Source organism: Carettochelys insculpta, chromosome 3 (assembly GCF_033958435.1).
Source record: "Carettochelys insculpta isolate YL-2023 chromosome 3, ASM3395843v1, whole genome shotgun sequence".
In the NCBI taxonomy this organism is placed as follows: domain Eukaryota; kingdom Metazoa; phylum Chordata; order Testudines; family Carettochelyidae; genus Carettochelys; species Carettochelys insculpta.
In genome coordinates this window covers 210,392,928-210,405,994 of record NC_134139.1, presented here as the reverse complement: position 1 = coordinate 210,405,994, position 13,067 = coordinate 210,392,928, and the positions used below count along the sequence as shown (strand labels likewise).

At 55.2% G+C, this 13,067-nt stretch overlaps 1 protein-coding gene across 13 annotated transcripts in view; it reads right to left on the bottom strand.

Annotated features, from left to right (window-relative positions):
* Positions 1–13,067, bottom strand: part of AGBL5 (AGBL carboxypeptidase 5) — a 51,340-nt gene that overhangs the window by 34,441 nt on the left and 3,832 nt on the right. For all 13 annotated transcript variants that reach the window (XR_012645165.1, XR_012645167.1, XM_074991545.1 and 10 more), the window contains exons 4-6: positions 12,499–12,665; positions 4,713–4,890; positions 1,457–1,635 (exon numbers count right to left, since the gene is read on the bottom strand). Coding sequence is in view for 11 of the 13 variants with exons in the window: in XM_074991545.1 (XP_074847646.1) it covers positions 1,457–1,635; positions 4,713–4,890; positions 12,499–12,665 (524 nt within the window). In the remaining 2 variants the exon portion in view is untranslated. The remainder of the gene's footprint in view (positions 1–1,456; positions 1,636–4,712; positions 4,891–12,498; positions 12,666–13,067) is intronic.

Below are 13,067 nucleotides of genomic sequence, written 5' to 3'. Positions count from 1 at the left end.
TTAAGCCAAATATCCAAACGAGCCCCTATAGTACTCAGAAAATTCCCATCCTGATTCAAACCACGTGTTAATGTGTCGAATTTTAATATAAAAGAGTTCAGCAGCCTCTCTTTCAAGAGTGTTGTGAAAATTCATCATCGTGCGCTAACAATGCCCAGATGCTTTGTATATGAGACAGACTTCAAACTCTCTCAGACAAAGAGTTAATGGGCACAAAACAGACATAAAAACACTCCTGATTCACAAACTTAGCAGCCAGCATTTTAATGGAGCGCGCCATTCTGTTAGTGACTTAAGAGTTTGCGTCTTACTGAAGAGGAATTTTCACAACACTCTTCAAAGAAAGGCTGCTGAACTCTTTTATATTCAAATTTGACACATTAACACATGGTTTGAACCAGGATGGGAATTTTCTGGGTCACTGTAGGGGCTCATTTGCATAGTTTGTATACTTGGTTTAATCTAATTCTTGACTTCTCTGCCCCCACCTTCTGCCCCTCTACTCTCTGATTTGCTCACCTTGAATCATTTTTTTTCTGATTTGTCCACTTGATTACTGGTTTTGGTTCTCTGTGCCTTACATATTGAGTCTGTTCTGGTCTGGCTATGGTCTGAAGAAGTGGGTCTGTCCCACGAAAGCTCACCTAACAAATTATTTTGTTAGTCTTTGAAGCATTTGTCAGTCATTTTCAGGTATCTAAAAGGGTGTTATAAGGAGGAGGGAGAAAACTTGCTCTTCTTGGTCTCTGAGGATAGAACAAGAAGCAATGGACTTAAACTGCAGCAAGGGAGGTTTAGGTTGGACATGAGGAGAAAGTTCCAAACTGTCAGGGTGGTCAAATACTGGAATAAATTACGTGGGCAGGTTGTGGAATCTCCATCGTTGGAGATATTTAACAACAGGTTAGATAGATGTCTGTCAGGGATGGCTTAGACAGTACTTGGTCCTGCCATGAGGGCAGGGGGCTGGACTCGATGGCCTCTCGAGGTCCCTTCCAGTCCTAGTGTTTTATGATTAAGTGCTACTTGACTGCTTTTTCGTTTCGATAAACTTTTAGAAGTTAGAGTCTCAAGGATGGGCCCAGTGTGCTGGTTTGGGTAAGATTAAGTATATACTACCCTCGGAATGTGGCTGGATCCTTTGGGGCCCAGAAGAATCTGTGTGGATTTGATTAAACAGGCTTTAACAACTTCTCATCGGAGTAAAGGGGGCTGCTGGCTATGGGCATTTGGAGCAGCTGGAAGTCGGCGGGTTTGCATGTGTGGCTCTGGCTGGCCAGGGGGGCTGGCAGAGGTACTGTTGTGGCTGGTTTGATTTGTCTCAGCGAGAGGGAAATCCCGGCCTGGGCCGTAAGTGGCCCAGGTTTAAGCAAATTTACCCAGGACTGGTTCTCAGCTGCCCAGAGTCCCCAGAATCACACTACAGTGGGCAGCATGCAGCTGGTGCCACTCTCACCGGTAATGGCCCCGCACCACGCCATCCGGGTTCAGCATGGGGATGAGCTTGAAGACAAACATGCGCCGCAGCACCTGGGCACGGGGGTCGTCACCCCGCAGGATGAACTCCAGGAAGCCATTGAAGACGAAGCTGGAGGGCGTCTCCCCAGGGTGGACTCTGCTGCTCAGGAAGAAGACCTAGTGGAGAGAGACATACAGCTGCCCACTGCTCCCTTTCCAGCTCTGTGCGACGCATCCAAGCCCCAGCTCACCATGCTGGAACACTGCCAACAGACTCCATTTCAACGGGCAGCAGCAGTCTGAGAAGGAACCACTAGAAAAACATCCATCAGCCACTACCTAACCCAAGCCTCTTCCCCCAGCTCAGTCTGAAACAGCTCCTCACCTACAGACAATGGCTGGCAGGGGCGTCAGCCTACCTCTGCAGTGAAGGCCAAAGCAAAGACTCCTTTAACCTCTCTGCAGTGGCCTTGTCTCCTTGAGTGCTCCTGTTGTAGATACATCTTTGTTTGAACTACTTCCTCATCGCAGCTTTTAAATATTGTACCAAGTCATTTTATGTATCGCTGTGTCAAGCCCTGTTCTACAGACATGTTGTTCTATTTTGTACAACAGTTCCTGGAAGTAGGCAAAGCAAAGAAAACCTCTCTGCACCCTTTATTTCCGGACTGCTTCATTGATTGCCCTGTGGCGTGAATGAGGTGGAATGGGAGGGCGTGGGCGAAAGCACCTCCAGGTACTTGCAAGGGTTGGAGGAGGCAGACTCAAGCCCATGAGATGAACAATGGAACCTGTGAAGCGGGCCCACTGAGAGAAGACTGGACACACAAGCCCATGAGATGAACAATGGAACCTGTGAAGTGGGCCCACTGAGAGAAGACTGGACACACGGGAGTCACCAGCAAGTGCCGCCTTTGGAAGCGCCACCCAGAAGAAGGGGCTAAATGCATATTCATAAGATTGCTCTTCCAGATTATGCATATGCATGAGCCGGCTAACTGGTGTCAACCTGCACGCGAGAGGGGACACAGTCAGTGGAAGGCATCTCGCACAGGGACCCCGCGTTTGTCTTGTCAGCACTGGAGCACCGACCTGGATCCGCAGAAGCCCGGCTCCACCCCTCCCCCTTCTAACTCACCTGGCCAGGGCAGAAAGGGGGTGTGACTACTGGTAACAGCAACAAGACGAGAGAGAGAGAGAGAGAGTGTGTGTGTGCGCGCGCGCGCATGTGTGTAATCTATCACACGCATATCATAAGTGTTGATTGCTATGTGTGTATTACCAATAAATGCAGCTTTTTGCCTTTTCCCCTGGAAAGATCCCCTGCAAGATTTTCAGTACAACACTATACCACGCCCACCCCGTGACGGTTCCACTCTGAGCTTTGGGGTCAGTTCCTAGCTGCTCTTCAAACTCTTTGTGGGCCTCTCATTCTCCCTTTACACTGAGCTCCTCAGAGTTCAGCCTCCTCTCGCTCTTCTCATTGAATCCACTTCTTCAAGGGCGCCCTTCTGTCTCAAACCGCCCCTCTGACCGGGCCTTAGACACTGTGGCACTTTCACAGACAAGAACATAACAACCACCCCAAGTCTCAGTGTCCTGTCTTCCAACAGTGGCCAGTGCCAAGTGCCCCAGAGCAATGAACAGAACAGGGAATCGCTGAGTGATCCATCCCGACATCCCACTCCCGGGCTTCGGACAAACCTGCCCCGCCTGGCTAACAGCCAGTGATGGACCAACCCTCCATGAACTTACCTCCGTCTTTTCCGAACCCGGCTCTAGTCCTGGCCTTCACAACACCCCTAGGCAGAGAATCCCCCAGGCTGACCATGCACTATGCAAAGGAACACTTCACTTCCTTTGGCTTGTTTTACACCTGCTGCCTGTTCGTTTCATTACGTGACATCTGATTCGTGTCTTACCAAAGGGAGTAAGTGACACTTCCTTATTCCTCTGTAACAAAGTTCTCTTTCTCAACTGCCACTGCACACGGCTCCAAGATCTCTCTCGAGTGGTAACAACTAACGTAGCCCCTCATCCTGGGTCTGCAGTTGGGACTGTTTACCAATGTGAATTATTTTGCATTTATCAACACTGAATTTCATCTGCCATTTTGCTGCCCAATCACCCAGTTCCGGGAGGCTCCTTTGCAGTTCTTTGCAGCCCATTCTGAACTTACCTATCTTGAGTGGTTTTTATTAGCTACACATTTTGCTCCCCCGGTTTTTGATTTTACTTGGTGGCCCAAATGAAGTGCAGATTTTCTGAGGGTGTTTCCTAGTGGTTCCATGCAACCTGAATCATTTCACTTGTGTGACCCCTCCTCTTAATTTTCATTTAACTAATACCCTCCTTTGGTGTAGCTCCCCTTTTAGAAGTTAAATGCAACTCTGATGGGGTTCTTGGTATTTCCCCACCAAGAATGTTAATTAAATGACATTACCAAGTGGTTCAGCTTTCTTCTCTTCAACCAGACTCCATCCACCTTTTAGAACTAAATTAAGAATTGCCACTCCCATTGTGGGTTCCATAAAGTAGCTAGTAATGGTTAGTAGAAATGTTACTCTGTGCCCCAGTCTGAGGTTAGGCAGTCTGGGGGTACAGCCGAAATCCCCCCGTATTACTGAGGTTTCTATTTGCACAGCCTCTCAGTCTTCCTGAGCCTTTCCCAGTCACAGTCACCAACTGGATCAGGTGGTTGGTAGTACATCCCAACTGCTGTATTCCTGTTACACAGGGGTGGAATTTCTAGCCACTGAGACTCAGTGGCAGTTTGACTCCTTCAAGACTTTTACAGTATTTAACTCTTTTCTCTCCCACACAGTGCTGCGGGTGTGCCCTCCTGTCCTTGCTGTGTCTCATTGAGCACCTGCACTACAGCATGCTTCCAAGCTGCCTCTCAGTACCCTGCTGAGCATCTGGCACTCAGTCACTCCTTAGGAGTCAGGTTCCTAGCTCTTGTACACAAGCACTTACACATGGGTCGCTGTTTAGAGGTCTGCCTTTGTGTGATGTCACCGGTGAGGGCTCTCATTTGATTTTGTTTTTGTGTGCTAGGTCAATTCCTTCCTCTCCTCTCTGTTAGGCTCCAGGATTCCCCTTAGGAAACCCTCCCCTAAGGGATGCTCCCTTGCATCCTCCATGCTTGGGCTCCTAGACCTGAAGACGACAACCAGCAAGCAGGACAGCCAGGCTGCAGGGCAGTCACTGCTCCCAGAAAGTCCCTGTCCCTGCCAGAGGTACCAGAGACTCACCCTCTTCCCTGCAAAGCAATGTGGCCGAGGAGTGGCTTCATCAGGGAACAGGTTGTGCAGCCTGGGCTCGCGCTCCTCCCTCATGCCGTGGCAGGAGGTGACGGTGAGCAGGTCCACACGCAGGCTGTCCAGGGAGCGGCACAGCAGCTCTCGCCGATAATAGATGGAGTCGAGGGGGCTGCAGGGGAGAGGCAGAAAGGCCCTGAAGAGCAGGTGTGACGGCTGAGGAAGGGCAGCTCACCCCCACCTCCCTAGGGAAGGAAATGCCAGGCCTCAGCACATGGGAGAGAGCCCACCTGTCCAGCCAGGGGACTCCCCAAGGACCCCTTTATTCCCCACTCAGGAGGGCTAGCACAGTCCCACCTGAGTCCGGGGGCAACTGGCAGCTCTCCTGAGAAGTCCCGCCCATTGCAAGCATCCTGGGCTCCATTCCCGCTGGGTTCTCTTTGGGAGCTGCCTCCTCCTAGCTTCCCTCAGTGCTGGCATAGCTGCCACCCTCCAGAACCACCCTGGGGCTCCAGCCTGGCCTGGCCTGGCTCACTTCGCCTCGCCAGCCACGTGCAAAAAGCCTAAGCCACCCTATTCCCCCTGCCTCCGAGTCTTGCCTGGAATCTGAAGCAGCACCTGCCGCCTCACAAACTCGCAGGGCAACGTCATCCTGGCCCCAGAGCAGAGCAGATACCCCAGCTGGTGTAACTCACAGGTGGAAGGAGTGGTCAAGGGAGTGGCGCCCGGTACACACTTCGCAGGTTTGAGAGGGGTGGCTTGTGTCAGCAGGAGGCCGCCAGCTGCCAGCCCCTACCAGCTGCACGGTGGGGAGGGTGTTAAGGAAGGATGTGGCTGGCTCTTCAAGGAGGACACTGCTGGTGGGTGGGCGCAGCAGGCTGGCACTGCTCACGGGAGAAGGGATGCGCTGGCATGACACAGGTGCCGGCACAGGGAAGGAACACAGCTGTGCAAGGAATGAGAAGCAGCCCACACTGAGTACTGCGGAGGCAGGGCTGGGGTCACGAGAGACTGGCGCAGCCGGCGTGATGACCAGGAAGAGACTCTCACAAAGACATTCTGGGCAGATCCAATGGGCGCCCAGGAGGCCACGGAACAGGAGCAGCACTAACCAAACAGGGCAGGTGGGGAACGGGCGGTTGGGATGAGGTGGGAATACCTGAAATAGGTCTGTGAAACCTGTGTGCGCCTCGGTTTCCCCCACATAGCAGTAGTACCCAGCAGAGGGAAGGGACTGTTTGCTCTCAGGAAGGCTGAGAGACACAGGCATGATTGCTGACCAGCAATCAGAGCTGGGCTGGGGCACTTGGGAAGGACGGCCTCAGGCGGACCCGTCTGCAGAGAACCTCGGCAGACAAGTCTCTACTGGGGGGTCTGTCTTAGGGGGCTTGCTAAGCAGGGCTCCCCATGTAAAGAACAGGTCTCTGAGCTTGCAGGCCCCTACCTCAGGAGGCAGGGCTCTGAAGGAAGAATGGGACCCCCCCAGCAGGCCCAGACGACAGCAGGTGTTCCTCCCAGAGTCCCTCCAAAGCTGGGGCATTGCACCAACCTGCAGCTCTCTGACACCTGCCCAAGAGAATGGGGCGGTGCTGAGAGGCAGCACCTAGGAATGCTGTACGGAAGCACCTACAAGGCCAGGCCTACGTGTGCAGGTCCAGACAGGAAGGACGCCCGAGCAATGCCCACGTGCCAGAGGGTGGCGGCGCTGGCAGATTACCGAGTAGGGGCAGGGAGGTGATCTTCCCCCGGTGTTTGGCTCTGGGGAGCCCACGCTGGAGTACGGCGCCCAGCTCTGGAGGCCCCCCTTTAAAAAAAACTGTGAAAAATTGCAGAGGATGCAGAAAAGAGCCACATGAACGACTCAAGGAGCAGAGGAAACACCAGGCAGTGAGCCCAGGAGAGCAGCCCGCTGAGAGGGGACGTGGTCTCTGTGCACGTGAAGCAGCCAGGAGCCCAAAGGCAAGCCGCCAGCGGGTGGGAGGGCGAGCTCACAGCAGAAAGCACACACTTGTACCATGGGGTGATCGGTGCTGGGACAGGCTACGGAGCGGAGTCTCTCAGTGGCTTTCTGGAAAACACCTGGGCCAAATGACTTGCTGGGCTCATCCCAGAGCTAAGTGGTCCTGCCGGGCCGCCCCACCTGTGACACAAGGCAGGTCCAACGGCAGATCGGATCGAATGGGCTCTCGTGCTTTAACGCCTTCACTGACAGAGTGAAGACACGGTTACCAGAGGACCAGGAGAACAGATCAGCTGGCAGTGGAGCCAGGCAGCAAAGGTGTGTGGGTGGGACACTGGTAACTAGGGGCTTGCCCACGGATGTCCCAGAGCACTTGGTAGGAACTCATTACGAAGGAACTGGGGGAGGAGAACCTAAATCAACAGGTGTGTGGAAACCAGATCTGCCTGGCACACAGCAAGTCTGAACCCAGACCTGCAAGCAGAGTTCTCCAGGAGTTGCCATGTCCAACGGGCTGCCCGAGGGCTCAGTTCTTGGCCTGCACAATATGACTGCCTGTTTTATCAGTGAAAACAAACCCCCATGGAGCCTGTTTGCTGAGGAGACACAGCTGGGGGCCACAGTGAAGAGGACAGGGCACTGAGCCAGAGCAGGCTGCACTGCTAGGTGAGCAGCGCACACGTATACGTGCAAAGGTGGGATTTCAGTCAGAGCAGGGGGCTGTCTAGCTCTGGTGAAACCTCTGCTGGAGTCCCACGTCTGGATGTGGTGTCTCCAACTCAACACATTTCTTGAGTTGCGGAGTGCACAGAGGAGGGCCCCAGGAACGATTCAAGGGCTAGAAACCTGACCGATGGGGACGGATTCAGACTCTTGACTCTAACAAAGCAAAGGTTAAAGGGCAACTTGATCCCAGTCTGTAAGTACCTACCGGGGGAACAAAGACCTGGTACTGGGCTCTTCAAGCTAGCAGAGACAGGTCTGACCTGAGCCAGGGACTGGAAATTCAGACAAGAAATAAACACGAACCATTAGAACAATTTCCCAAGGCTCCTGGCAGACTAAACCATCCTTGGTGATGGACAGTCCAGATTGGACATTGTTTGCCCTGAGAAGGGTAAAATCTCAGGCCCCAAGGGCAGGAGGGAGGGCGAATCCTGCCCCAAGAAACCAGAGAGAGGAGAGGCTGGAGGACCTGGCTGCAGTCAGAACAGAGACGACAAGGGATGAGGCTGAAGCCAAGGCCTGATATGTGCCCAAGAGCTGGTCCTGTGGGAGCTCGGTGTGGAGGATGCACTGGCCGCTGCAGCCAACCCACTGAAGAGTGCCAGCCTGACTGGTCCTTCCGGGCTCCACCTGCTGCTGGATCAGAGAAACAGGAGCACTACGGGGGTCCTTGTTCACTGAGGGACAGAGGGCTGGGAGTGACAGTCCTGCTCTCCAGCCTCCCTCCTCACACGGGGGACACGAGAACGGGAACAGGCCTAATCTGGGCAAGAAGGGACGCCACTGAGACAAAGCATGTGGGGCAGCCCCAAGGCACTTCAGAGTGCACCAGGAGGGCTGGCCGAGGACAGACTGATAGCGGAGCTGGTGGGACCCTGCTCGGCTCTGGGCAACAGCAGGATGGTGTTGGGACAACTGGTCTGGAACTTAGGACTCTACCAGGGAACGTAAGGGCTTTACGCGGAGAGCGTTAACAACAGCTGCAAGAGAGCCACACAAATGGAGCTAGTCTAGAGTAGACATAACAGGCCACATTAACCTCGTTCAAAGACTGTCAAAATCACGCTTAGTAAGAAGGGAATGTGTGAAACCAGAAATTTACACACCAAAGTTGATGCGTCGGCTGTTAGGCCAAGTTAGTAGCGAAGGAATGAGGGGCTAGGCCATGCCCCTGCTGCCCTTCTGGGTCCTCAACAAGGGAGAAATTGCAGGGGAGGTGTGAAGCAAACAGAAGAACAGACAGGAAAACCAGAAGCTACTGGAGCAAGCCAGGGCCTCCTGGGATGCTTTCTTCACCCTAACCCTGAGCACGTCCTGACCAGTTAAGGCCGGAGAGAGGGGTGCAAAGGATTTCAACATCTCTACAGCTGCAGCCGAATCCCAGCCAATGGGATCTGAGCAGCAGCGGCTCTCGCTCCTGTCCCAACGGGACAGCTCTCGCCTTCTCTAGTGCCAGCTCAGAGACAGGAAACAAGGGGCTTTCTTGCCACAGCTTCCTCCAGCTAAAGGGAATGGGCCCAAGCGCTGGCGTTACAATGAAAGCCTGATTTAACACTTCCCTTCCAGAGGCTTTAGCCGTTGTTCCTCCTTCTCTCTCACCAAAAGCTGCAAAGACTTTGAACCGTACCTGCCGTGGTCCCAAGCCGGCGGGAGTGTCCGCCTCGTTCCCCACCTTGCCCCTCTAGCCCAAAAGTCAAACAGCAGAGCAGCAAGGATGGCGTTCGGCAGGAAGCAGCGTGCTGCCAGAACTGGCACAGGAGTGCCCAGCCTGCCCGGGAGGAGGGAGCTGCCCTGCCCACCTGCTTGTCCTTGTGCTGTCTTCTGACCCCGGGCTCCAGCTCCTCGCCGCACAGCACCAATGGGCAGCTGGCAGACACGAAGCTGGCTGCTCTTTCTGAGCGCTTCACACAGCGCGAGGTCTCAGCTGAGCCCGTTCTGCCCAGCCTCACCCCGCTGCATGGAGCAGTGCAGACGACCATGACACAGCTCCTGCTCGGCTGATGGGATAACCAAAGTGCTCCCTCCCTTACAAGAGCTCTCAGCTCCCCTCTTCTACCCTCTGCTCGTCCCGTGGGGGCCTGTCTCACTCTGGGCCTGCCGGGACGTATCCCACCTTCGGTGCCTGCTCCCCAGCTAACTGCTCTACGTCTCTCATTTCTCTAGTGGTCGTTTAGGGTCTCGGACGTATCCTTCCAGCACCCAACGCTCTCTCCAGCTGGGCCAGCACCCTGCTGCCCTGCCCCACCCCCCCATTCAACTCCTTCCTCCTCCCAGTATTGTGAACTCAGCAATATGCCTGTCCTCCCCAGCCCTCTCCTCCCGCAAGGAGCATCCCGGCACCAGCTGATCTGAAGGGTTCTTCCCGCCACACTCGAGATAGCAGCCCAGGGACTCTCCCACGACCCACCCAGCCCCAGCGCTCCTCCGTCGACTGACTGAGCTCCCATTGAGGCCTCTGCTGGGGGTGCAGAACAGCAGAGGAGTGAAAAAGCAAGGGGAAGTCACTGTTTGGCTGCTGTCACCATGCAGAAATACCCCGAGAGCTCCAAGACCAAGTTAATGGGAAGAGGAGCAACTAAACCAAGCTGCCCCAGGCCAACCCTCAGGTGCCCTCTTTTGGATGTCAGTATCACCTGGGTGAGCGTGGGGCACACAGGCTGAGCTCCTCAATTCAAAGGGGGCATGAGGAGGGCAAGCTGGGTGGGCACTGCAGAGCCCTGGACAGGAGCCAAGAATCCAGAGCACATGCAGAAGGCAGGAAGCCAAGCACACAACTCTGCCTAGAAGGGGTGTACGTGCCTAGGGCCAGCCCTGGCGGCTGGAATCCAGCAGGACTTGATCTGAAACAGCCATGAGATGAATCCCCGGCCAGAGATCACACAGGACTCAGAGGGAGAGGTGGTGCCTTGGCTACTGGTTTGCCAGTAACCTTATTGCACAATAAGATGGGAGGAGGTAGCGACTGGGGGCCTAACATCCCCAGGATCCTTCCAGCTGGGGGTCACAAGGCAGGAAATTCCTAGCATGCCCATGTGCTTCAGAACGGAAGGGCGGGAGAGGGGGGGACAGGACAGAGATGAAAGGCAGTCACCGTGGCGATGGCATGAACAGCCTGAGAGATCAAGTGTTGCCAAGGACAATAGATCACGTCAGTAGTAGAACAAGGGCCCAAACGGAGGGCTCAGATTCAGCCCAAGGCTCTTCGAGGAATGCAAGGCAAAGGACCAGCCGAAGGAACAGGCATGCTGCCCTGGGGGTGCTGGCTGGCACTGCCTGAAGGGCCCTGTGCAAGCAGCACTGCACAAGAAGCTGCAGACGGGCTCTCTCGGGAGGGCTGGATGCCAGAATCAGGGGCTGGAAATCAGACATGAGCACAGGCACAGAAGGTCAACAAGCTCTGTTCTGAGAGTACAGCGCCTTCTTCCCAGCCTGGCACTTCCACCCCAGCGACCCACACACACAGATCACGGCAGAAATCCAAGGAAACATCAGAGTCTGAATTCCACAACCCAGCTAGTCACTGGCTCTGTGCACATGGCTCTCCTCTTCCCTGAAATCCCCAGGGCAGGCTGGGCCTGGGTTCCTGCACTGAGACGGGAGCAGAGAGTCACTGCTGGGTAGTGACACGTTGGCCCTTCTAGACTGGCAGCCTGCCATGGGCACCACTCCAGGCCTGTGGGCGCACTCCAGACCTGAGCTCTCAGGAAGACGTTCACTCTTCAAGAGAAGCAGAGAGAGCTGGCCTGGGGTCTGCAGAGAGAAAACTTGTGCAGCTCCGAATTCCTCCTGAGCTGTGAATTCAAAGTGGGGGGGCGTGGAGAGGGAAACGGGGTGGGCACCCAGACCCTGGGGAGGGAGAGTGCAGCAGCAGGAAGCATGACCAAGGGATGCCCCAGTCACTGGCCTGACGGAGCAGGGAGCACTGGCCTTATTTGGCCAAATGCATGCCCAGTGCAACACCACGGACTTCAGTGGCCAGGGTGAACCTGCGCCAGTGAATGTAACGCTCAGGCTGGGTGGGTAAACGTGGAGCAAGTGTCAGGACTCACAGTCCTGCTTCCACTCTTTTCCTAATGCTACCAAGGACTACAAGCCCCAGTGCTCCTGTGAGCCTGTCACGCCAGGGCCTAGGAGAGGCCAGGGGCCGTCCGGCAACAGCAGCTTTGTGCTCTGAGACTGCAGGGTCCAAGCGCCAATACCAGCTGCCTTTTCACAGCCAACAGTGTTCTGGTCCCTGACACCTGCCCCGGGAGACATGAGCAGAGGTGTGAAATTCACGAGGACACAGAGGAGGGAATGCCTTTGAGTGGCCTGGAGACAAAGGATTCCTGCCTGCCTGCCTGCCTGCCTGCAGACAGCCGTTTGGAGCCATAGCAGCAGAGTGGAAGAGCAGCCTGGGCCAGGAGCAATGGAGAAGGGAGAAACTGCAAAGAGCAGCTCTGCAGGGACTCCGGCCGCCAGGGCATTAGACTCAGCTTCTGAAAAGGGGGCAGAAGCAACTCCCAGGAGCAGAGGAGGTGGTGCAAGTGCTGCCATCAGCCCCAGGAGAGGAGCTACGGGGATGGCAGTCTGCCGCTGGCAAGGTACCAGGAATGAGTGCTTGTTTAGATGGGGCTCTGGAACCTCTCTCCATCACCACTCTCTGCACTGCGAAACAACACTGACGCGGCAGGAGGCAGGGAGGCTCCGGGATCCTCGGCTCATCACTTCCGCTCCCTGCATCCCACACTTGGGTCCCCGCCAAGGCAGCTGAGAGCTGTGGGTATTGCTGATCGGCTCAGCTTTCAGCAAAGGGGACGCATGGAAGCTGGATGGAGAATGCAGTTCTGGGAGGAGACCCACAGGGCATCTCAGCTCACTTCTACCCTTGCCAAGGCCACTCCCTGGAACCCCAGGGGAGCAGAGAAAATGGTTGTGGTTGCCCCTCCAGAGCCGGCGATAAGAGACACGTGGCCATGGCAGCGAACAGGGCAGCAGCGGCACAATTATTCCAACTCCCCACCCAGACAAGAACCACCACAAAAGGGGAGGCGGCTACGGTAGCAGGCTGGCAGAAGACAGGCAGAGCGTGAGGGTAACAAGGGCGGTACGCACCTGGTGGGCGACATGTACTGGCACTCCTCAAAGCGTCTATCCAGCTGCGCCAGCATCTCCTGGCACTCTGTGTAGGAGAACGGGTAACAGAAGGCAAAGTAGGTGGTGGTGCCGCGGTACTCCAGGAAGCGGTGCACAAAGGACAGCACAAACTGGGTCTCCAGCATCTGAGACAGACACGCACAGAGCAGAGGCTGAGGGGCAGGAGCAGAGCCCCAGGAGCGCCGCACATCTTCCCGCTTGGGGCACTGCAAAGGGCGTATTTCCAGCGGGGGCGAGGCCCGTCAGTGATGGGGGCTGTCAGTATGACTGCTCCCCTGTCGCTGCCCAGGCTGGAACTCACCCCCTTACCTCCGCCAACCCACAGGACTCTCAGTCTCGCAGTTTGCAGTTGGTGGTTTTTCGTAACTATGAAACTACCATCTTAATCGCACTGCAGTCCAGCAGCCTGTTTCCCAGCTACCGTTACAACTTAAGGACTAGAGAAACCAGCTGCAGGAGCTTCCTGGGTGTCACATGCCAGCATATGTAGGCACCAGAAAACCAGGCCAGCTGACCTGTCTGTTAAC